Below are 10,382 nucleotides of genomic sequence, written 5' to 3'. Positions count from 1 at the left end.
CTATAAGTGATAATGTGTCATGTAAATGGCCAACTTTTTTTGTTTAAATTGAATTGAGTATAAAATAAAATAATATAATTACTTGTTTAAGTAAATATATATAAAAATAAAATGGAAAATTTAATAAATAAATTTTTTTCCTTCTGTATGCTTTAAAAATAAAATAAAATCCTAACTCTCCCCAAAATCAATCCTTATTCCCAAAGATCAATCCCTATCCCCAAAGATCAACCAACGCACCATCGCACCATCATCTCTCTGCAACCAACCACCGCACCAGCATCCATAACCACCCAAACTCACCACCAATCATACCCACCCACAACCACCGTACATGACCTGGTCGTCGCGGCCAAGCCAACCCGAGAAGAGAACCTCAGCGATGTGGCCCCAGAAGATGGTCATGTGCATCATCATCTTGCGGCAGCTTGTGGGTATGAACCCAGCACTGCCGTTAAACGATGTCGCCGGGGGCGGCGGAGATGGGATGTTGTGATGTTAAGCAGCCATTTTTTTAGTTTATAGCAGAGTTTTGATTGGGTAATTGTAATGGCTAGCCTAATATTTTCGACAATTTGTCTATATACATGTTGTATGGATACGGTTGATGGATGAACTGGTAGAAGATTATGTAATAGTTTAAAATGTGGGCATATGGTAGTCGGCGAAATGGACGTAAGGAAGGGTTTATGGACCCACGAAAGGGGGATCAAAATGAGAATTTCTCTTGTTTTATACTTCTGGTATTTCGTTTTGAACAGAATGAGAATGTGTGGTCCAGATTACTTAAGATTTGATGCCATAACAAGCCAACTAACAATAAACAGAATACTCCCTCACTTAATGGCCAAGAGAACATGAAAAAAAGAAATGGAAGCTTTGGATTTAACAATTTGAGGTTACAGCTGAAATTGTAAGACTTCACACTTCTTTTGAACTAGTTCTTGGCATTCAGAATTAGTACACAGGGGAAGCTCATACTCAATTCATACATTGATGAAAACCGATGCTGAGAAGAGGTTGTATATTACTCATCCTTTTCAGGATAGAGGAGCTAGGAGCTAACAAGAAGAGGGCTGACAAATTTGTCAAAGCAACTTTCTAGTTCAATTTTGGCATGTTCTCGATAGAGCCACCAGGAACGACGACTGTAGCAGTGCCGCTTGTGATTACAGCACTAACCGGAGGAAAATTAGAGTTCCCCGAACTAATAACAGTGTTGACTTTAGCTCTTTTCAATTTGTAGCCTACCGAATTGTATGGCTGGTGGGGGTGTGGGTGGTTATGGATGATGGTGCGGTGGTTGGTTGGAGAGAGAGGAGAAAGGAGGAAGGATGAGGCCATTTTTTGGGGATAGGATTAATCTTTGGGGAGAGTTGGATCTAGGTAGGTTTTTTTTTAACAAAAAATTATTTTATTTTAAAAGCATATAGAAGAAAGATTTTTATTTATTAATTTTTCCTTTTTTAAAAAAATAATTTTTTAATTAAACAAGTAATTACATTATTTTATTTTATATTTAATTCAATTTAAACAAAAAGAGTGGGACATTCACATGACACATCATCATTTGTGATAAAAAGACTAAAATAGCCATGTCACGTCATCAAAATTGACAGAGTTATTAATGGAGATAACAATGGGGGGTAAAGTGGAACACGAAATCATTGTTAAGGGCGTTAAGTGGGCCACTTTAACTTTATGGTGGTAAAGTGAGATTTGACCGAAGTTTCAGGAGGCACTAGAGTAAATAAGCCTTTCTTGAATGTTAAAATCATTGGTTTAGATTTTCGTGACGAAAAGAAGGCAAGAGATATTTTTGAATGATGCTAGGGATAAGTAATTATATACTAGTACTAGAGTACAGTTACGTTATATAACTTGTCCACGTATTATAATATAAGTAGATTTAGTGATATTATTAGGATATGTCAATCAGCTCAAAGGTAAGTGTGGCTAAATGCAAATCAGCTCAAAGGTAAAATCTTGCATTGCATATATTAGGATATGTCAAGTCAATGTGTTGACTAGTCATCTGTTGCTGCCAACTCATTTAAATTTTTATGTGAGACTCACACATTGACAGCTGTAGATTTTCTATCCTAACAATTTTTGTCTAATTTAAATTCAAGGTCATTTTGTAGAGAAATTTTTATTATTTTCAAAAAATATGTAAAAAGAAAACTATTTGAGCACATAAGTGGGAATTGACCATGTACTTCTAGTGAGAGTCAGAGCAAGACAAACCAACTCCAGTGTGTTGTGGAGCACATATACATATAATATATACATAATATATACATCTGCAAAAAATATTTGGGTGCGCCAAAAAATGGAGTCCCGGTGCGGTTGCATCAATTTCACCGTATCAAGGCCGACCCTTTTCTTTTCATGCTCCATTGAACCTATAGGCCTATGGCCACCACAACAATGGAACAATCTATGTCAGTTAATTAAATGTTCTCGACAAAATATAATTGGAATAGATAATACTACTGAATGCTCCAACTTATTTTCATATTGACAGGCCCATTTATTTTCAATCCTTGGGAGATGACGATGCATACAAACCAATACATTCATTAGTTGTTGAGAAATTCGAAGCTCCTCAATCAATAGCAGAATTCTCCGGTACTCTACATTTGTTTGAAACGGGAATAATATTGTTTAGCTATTTTCTGTCAATTATATAATGCTACGTGGAAAAGTTATCACGTGTGATATATCGTGACTGGTTAGGGATAGCAAAACATTATTATCCCCGTTTTATGTAAGTGTTTCTCCACCAACTGATGATGCATACAAATTCAATGCATTAATTAGGCTACATATGGTGTGTAGGATGGTGTGTAGGATTAGATAACTCACTAGATTTAAAGAATGCTGAAGCGAAAATGGAGCTCGACTTTCAAAGTTGAAGGTAGAAGAAGAATTCATGAGGGAAAACTTATCCCTTCCAATCTCTACAAATAGTAGGTTATCGACACTTTATAATTAATTGATCTAATCCCTTCAACTTTTACGTTAGTGTCAAACAAAGTAGGGTAAATATTTAGTTATGCTCAGATACGCTCATATTTGCTCATATTATTATTCTTCTCCAATATGGAGGTATTTATACAAGTACAAAGATGTGTTAACCCTAAATAAAATAGGAAATATATCTAAATTACAATAGGAAGTAAATCTCTATTACAATAGGACTAAATAATAATTGGTAAGTAATCAAAATTCTAATGAAATAAGGAACCAAAATCCTAATTAAGTAAGGACTCGCCAACACTCCCCCTCAAGTTGGGCAAAGATATTTCGCAAGCCCAACTTGACAAGCGAGTCATAGAACACCATACTTGAGAAGCACCAATTGTAGAGAAGGTCTTTTTGTCAACTACGAGTGAAACAAGTGACAAACTAAAGCAAAGTTCGCAGCGGAAACACAAGAGCAAACCCTAAAAAATAGGGCACATAGCAGAACACAGAAACCCTGTGAGCACGGCAGCAGATAAGGCAGAACACAAAAGCCCTGTGAGCACGACAATAGATAAGGCAGAACACAGAAGCCCTGTGAGCACGGCAGAAGATAAGGCAGATAGCAGAACACAGAAACCCTGTGAGCACGGTAGTAGATAAGGCAGAACACAGAAGCCCTGTGAGCACGGCAGAAGATAAGGCAGAACACAGAAGCCCTGTGAGCACGGCAGTAGATAAGGCAGAACACAGAAGCCCTGTGAGCACGGCAGAAGATAAGGCAAAACATAGAAGCCCTGTGAGCACGGCAGTAGATAAGGCAGAACACAGAAGCCCTGTGAGCACGGCAGAAGATAAGGCAGAAACCAAACCCTAAAAAATAGGATAAGGCAAGGCAAACACACCAGCAAAGGCATGAGCAACAAAACTGGCACCATAACAGACAGGAGCAACAAGGCAGAGACATAACAGGCATCATCAATAGCGATACAAGGCATTGGCACCAGCAACAGCAGAGACAACTTCTCTTCACTCCCTTTCTCCCCCTGAAGAGAAGGGGTCGATGGAGCCATATGATCAATGGTACTTGAGAAACATGCACTGACTAATACTGAGATGTAGCAGAATCAGCCATGGCAGATAGGTGGTTAAATTGCAGCGGAATAGATGAGCAGCGGTGACAATAGCAAGGTAGGCAGCGATGACGGTAGCAAGGTAGACAGCGGCGGCGGCGGCAGACTAGGATTATAAGCTAGATGTATAGTGCAATGGAAATAGGTAGTCTCTAAGGTTAGGGTAGAGACAGATCAAAACACAGTAACATCATCGACAATGACCATAACAACGGCAACATCAACGCAACAATAACGGCAACGATAACATCAACGACAGTAGTAGAGGTAACAGCAACAGCAACAGTTCTTCCATATCAACTTTAGCTAATTCACGCAGACAACTTCTCTTCACTCCTCCTCTCCCCCTGAAGAGAAGAGGTCGTCGGAGTCAAGAAATAAACAACATCTTCATGGGAATATGTCAAGCTAATGGGGATACGTCAATAAACATATCGTTTTCACTCCCCCTCCCCCCCTTGAAGAGGAGGGGAGGAGAGCACTTAAATTGCAAGTTGAACACAAACACAGGTCACAAGAAAACCTAGCTCTTATACCATGTCAAACAAAGTAGGGTAAATATTTAGTTATGCTCAGATACGCTCATATTTGCTCATATTATTATTCTTCTCCAATATGGAGGTATTTATACAAGTACAAAGATGTGTTAACCCTAAATAAAATAGGAAATATATCTAAATTACAATAGGAAGTAAATCTCTATTACAATAGGACTAAATAATAATTGGTAAATAATCAAAATTCTAATGAAATAAGGAACCAAAATCCTAATTAAGTAAGGACTCGCCAACAGTTAGTTGGTATTAATCTCTAACTTTAAAATACCTTGAGTGAACTATCCAATCCAATCATAGACACCAAAGATGACAAAAGAATTCGATTATTCTACTGATTGTATAATGTAGTAGTTAAGGATTCTCCTTTGTAAATCATTAATTAAAATATTTCTAATACCAGAAATAATATTTTAATTTGTATACAATTGTGTTGAATCTCAATTACGTTTGAAACAAAGAATAAAAATAAAAAATGAACTCGTTACCAGCAGCCTTTGGCATTCAATGTTAAAGTCTGTAGTTCTCTATACCCCTCTGCCTTTTGCATCCTTTGTACCAGAGAAAAAGAATAATATGTTGAGAAGTCTTGAACACGGATAGTAGGGGTTTAAGTTTTGTTTTGTTTTGTTTTAAATTTTTTAATAGTTTATAATTTTCAAATTATTTTTAAAAATGTATTTTTTTTATTTAATCCACATGACATCATATTATTGGTATGTGAGACCCACATGTGTGTCACATCATCAATTTAACCTATTTTTGAACGGAACCTAACGGCATGGACTCTTTCTGAGCGCACCTATTAACACCTTAAGGACTACGAATGATACAAAAAAAACATAAAAGACGCAATTTGATAATTTTGTGAACTTCAAAGATGTTTTGTGAAAAAAAAAGCCTTAAAAAAATAAAAATTACACGTGAGAAAGAAAGAAAAAGGAAAAGGAGAAATGTTATACCTTTTGTCTTCCGTTTATATGGAGAGGAGAGATGAACGGAAGATTGGGTTTTTAAGATTATTTATATATAGATACCTTTATGTGTATATCATATAGAGTGAGAAAAGGTTGATGGACTAGAGAGGAAGATGAACTTCTCAGGCAATGCATTCAACAGCACGGTGAAGGCAAATGGCATCAGGTTCCTCTCAAAGCGGGTATTATTATTATTAGTTGAAAACACTGCTTGCTTGGTCTTTATCTGTATGCAGGACGTGTCAAAATGTAATTTATTTATTCGATCGTAGGAGCGAGTCAGAGCAAGGAGGCAAGTAATTTTCTTAGCTAAATTTATATCTATACTTATAACTGGACTTGCTTAAGAAAGAAACTAAAGGCTCGTTTGATAACCATTTCAATTTAAGTTTTTAGTTTTCATTCTTCATTTGTGCTAGAGTATAGAGGAAAAAGAGGGAGAATGAAAGTGGAGATGAGATTGAGAGGGAACATGAGAGTGGAGTGGAGGATGGGATGAATGAGTAACAAAAGTGAAAACAAAAACTAAAAACTGAAATCTTTTTGAAATTGTTTTCACTTTTGTGAGTCCCATTCTCACTCTCATTTTCCTCTATTCTCTAGCACAAAAAATGAAAAATGAAAACTAAAATTGAAATGGTTATCAAATGGGCCCTCAATTGTTCTTTGTGGAGAATGTAGGAAGATTTTATATGTGGAAGTTTTATGAATTATATATGCAGGCTTGAACATATGCAGGAAGAGCTGTAGACTGAGGTGGTTGAACTACTTGAGCCCAAATATCAAAAGAGGAGACTTTACAGAAGATGAAGTGGATCTCATGGTTAGGCTTCGAAAGCTTTTAGGAAACAGGCAAGTACAATATGAACTTCTCTTTCGTAGCTAAGGCCATTCCCAATGGGGGCTTTATTTGGGGCTCAACCACCACAAGGCTCCCATAAATACAAACTCTCCTTAAAAAGGCATCCCCAATGGTGCAAATTTGGGGCTCTAAAACTTGAAGCCCAACCGGAGTAGTAGCTAAATGTATGGGGAGCTTCTATAGTGAGGGGAAAGTTATAAGGGGTTTTTTTGAGGGGTATGTTAGAGCCGTTGGATTTCATCCAACGGTGAGTTTTTAAAAGAGGGTGCATGTAGAACCGGGTTGAAATCTGACCCGTTGGAAACCCGACTTTAGTTGAAGATATTTCCCTCTCTGAAAAATTCAAGAACACAATCCTCTGTTTTTGAATGTAACGCAAACCCAGAATTAGAAAGATCCAAAGCTCCCAAACCCTATAGTCGCTCCATTGTCATCAGCTCCTTGGGAGGCCTGCGATCTATGGCATCCTCGGTATGACGATTAATGGCTCTTATCTAGCTATTGCCCTGTTTTGATTCTATGGCTGAAGTGAAAACCCCTTCTCTTTTTCGTTCAGCACACGAGATTCCAAATGAAAGCAAAGTAGCATATCTCGTTCTGTAGCTAGACGCTGCAGCAGCATTTGTTCCTCGATTGTGGTAGAGATGGAGTCTCCACTACCAAAGAGTCTTCTCTAATGTCCACCACATTCTCTTAAGTTGATTGACTTCGGAGCTCCCGCTTGAGTTTGAGAGGTAAGTTTACTGTTGCTGGATTGATTTTATTAGGTTTGGTTTGTTTTTTGTGAGGGTGAGAAATTCGTCATTTGTGGCATCAATAATGCGTCATTTCTGCGGTCAATAATGTGTTATTCTGCCGTCAATAATGCGTCAGTTTGCTATCAATAATGCATCATTTCCTTATGAATATTCAATATATTTAGTTGATTGTTTTTGGTGGGGGTGGGAAATTATGAAATGTAGGTAAAAGATCCTAAACTTAGGCTTAATGGCATTAGGAGTAAGCATTTGGAGAGGATATTGGGAGAAGTTCTGTAATTGCTGGTTTGAATTACATTTGTGTTCTTAGTTGAACATGTTGGTTCTAATGTTATCTTTTCCAGATTATTGCACAAGAGATGACGTAACTATTATTAAATTTTGTGTAATAATGGCTCTTACAAACAAGCTAGGCTATGCGTCTTTTTTGTGTCAATTTGGGCAATGTTTTGTGTAAGTGGAATGCATTGATATGTTGTAATGCAGTAATAATTGATTAATGAACTAATATTTGCTATGCAGTGATATAGAAGTAGTTCAAAAATATATGTGGGTAAAATGTTTGGGGGCTCAGAGAGTGATGACTGTGTAACAGCTAATGGGATGGTTTACATTCCTGAAGTAAGAAATGAGGAAACACCAGCGGTTAGGATGAAGTTCGACTCGCTTGACCTCGTTTATAATTTCTATAATAGATATGCATTCTTGGCTGGCTTTGGTATTCGACTTCATTCCAGCTTTTGGGGGACAAATCAGAAAGAGATTCTGAGGAAAGAATTTGTTTGTTGCAAACAAGGTGCATACAGGAAAGATGAAACTCGGGAGAGAAAAAGACAGCGGGGAATAAGTAGATGCAATTGCAAAGCTAAGATTGTGGTTGTGAAGACAAATGGGAGCAAGAAGTATACCATCTCTCTTTTTGCAGAGGGACACAATCATAAGATGACAGCCTCAGAAAGAGTGCATTTATTGAGATCACACCGTCGTATTTCGGATTCTACAAAAGTACTTACAAAACAGTTGGGTTCGGTTAATATCCCCATTCATCAGAAGGTAAGTATTTTCGAGGTACAATCCGGAGGAATGGATAAAATCGATTTTATCAAAAAGGATATTTACAATCTTGAATGTAGTGTGAATGGAAAGCTGAGGAACCACGAAGTTGAACTAGTGACCGAGTATTTTATGGCTGAACAGAAAAAAAATGAGGCTTTTTATTTCAAGATTGAGGGAGATGGCGAAGACAGGTTTAGTCGATGTTTTTGGGCAGATGCAACTTCTAGACGGGCGTACTGGTTGTATGGAGATGTTGTTGTATTCGATACCACATTCAACACGAATCGATACGACTTGAAATTTGCACCAATATTGGGAGTTAATAACCATGGTCAGACAATTGTCTTAGCATGCACATTTTTGAGCAAGGAAACGACTGAGTCGTTTATTTGGATGTTTGAGGAGTTTAAGAAAGCCATGCAAGGTGGCGAACCTAAAACGATCATTACAGATCAAGATGCGACCATCACCAGAGCGATTTCAATAGCCTTCCCGACTACATTTCATCGGCTTTGCATATGGCACATCACATCAAAGTTCTATGTTAAGTTACCACATTCTGCTTATAAGGAGTATTGGCGTGAATTTCAGAAAGCCATATGGGATACTGACAATAAGGATGAGTTTGATGCAAAGTGGAATATTGTGGTTACAAAGGCTGGTTTGACTGACCATCATTGGCTAAGTTCAATGTTTGATTTAAGGGAATCTTGGGTTTCAGCTTATGCACGAGACTTTTTTGCCGCTGGAATGTCAAGCAGCCAAAGAGCGGAAGGTTCTCATGCTTTCTTCAAGCAATACATATCAAGAAGAAATTCGTTGATGGATTTCATAATACGATTTGAGAGGGCACTTTCCCATCAACGTCAAAAAGAGTTAGCTGCTGATCACGTAGATGCATTTGAAGTGGCTCAATGTATTCTACCAATGCCAATGAACAAACAAATGGCTACCTTGTACACAAGGGCAATGTTTCAAAAGTTTGAAAAAGAACTAATACAAAGTACAGCATGTTTCCTAGAGCTCAAAACAGAGAATGCTTCTAAAGTTGTCTTTAATGTGAGCGAAAGGAAAAATTGGCAAACAAGAGTGGCAGAAGTCGTATATGTCAAAGATTCTGACCACGCATCGTGTAGCTGCAAAAAATTTGAATTTGTTGGGATTATTTGCAAGCACATCCTAGCATTGTTCAGAAGGGACCAGATTGAATATATGCCCGATAAATATATTTTGAAAAGGTGGAAGAAAACTGCGAAAGTTGGATTGGTGTCAGATGCAAATGGCAACGAAATTAAAGACTCTGCAGATCCTGGTCTTTTAATAAAGCGGAGTACAATGTCCCGACTTGCTTCAGATGTGGTTGAGGATGCATTAATGTGTGAAGAAGGATGTGAGCTAGTGTCAGAGACTCTAAAAAGTTTACGGGTGAAGTTGAAGTTGTTGAAGGATGGACCAAGTAATAACGAAGTTGGAGGGTCCAGCTCTCAAACACAATATATGAAAGACCCTAAGAGAGTAAGGTGCAAAGGAAGGTGGAAACAAGTAACGGGAGCAAAGGAAAAGCCAATGAAGCGAGGGATTCGACACTGTCGGGAGTGTGGAGACATTGGTCATGATAGAAGACAATGCCCAAGAAATTTGAACACACCGTAAGATGTTAAAACTATTTATAATAACACCTAAAATTTGAATAGTTAAATTTTTTATGTGCTTGTGTTGGGTGTTTCTGCAGGACATCACCGTCGAACAATGAGGAATCAACTCCAATAGATCTCAGTGACCCATTATTCGACGAATTTTACAGGATGCACGGACCTACCGATACCGTATGATTCATGTTTGTATTATACAAAGGCTGGTTGTTATGAAGGCTAATGATCAGGTTAAGTTTTCTATATGCAGTTTTATTTTATTTGTTTGTTCATGTCCACTGATAAGCTCTTACTTTGTCCACTGCTAATTGAAATGAAAATTTGGTTGGTTTACTTCTTGCATGAAAGTTGGACACATGTTAATTTTACATGTCTTCTCCCTATTTGGAAATTTTCATAGACATTTGATAAAGTATCAAATTT

At 37.6% G+C, this 10,382-nt stretch overlaps 1 protein-coding gene across 1 annotated transcript; it reads left to right on the top strand.

Annotated features, from left to right (window-relative positions):
* Positions 1-7,809: 7,809 nt before the first annotated feature.
* On the top strand, positions 7,810-10,139 carry LOC148293748 (protein FAR1-RELATED SEQUENCE 5-like). Its single transcript, XM_088254591.1, has 2 exons — positions 7,810-9,956; positions 10,040-10,139. Exons 1-2 carry the CDS (start codon positions 7,810-7,812, stop codon positions 10,137-10,139), a joined length of 2,247 nt encoding a protein of 748 aa, XP_088110717.1.
* Positions 10,140-10,382: the final 243 nt, after the last annotated feature.

The sequence above is a fragment of the Prunus avium genome, chromosome 6 (genome assembly GCF_965620075.1).
Source record: "Prunus avium chromosome 6, drPruAviu1.hap1.1, whole genome shotgun sequence".
NCBI lineage: Eukaryota > Viridiplantae > Streptophyta > Magnoliopsida > Rosales > Rosaceae > Prunus > Prunus avium.
This window is presented reverse-complemented; position numbering and strand designations above follow the sequence as displayed.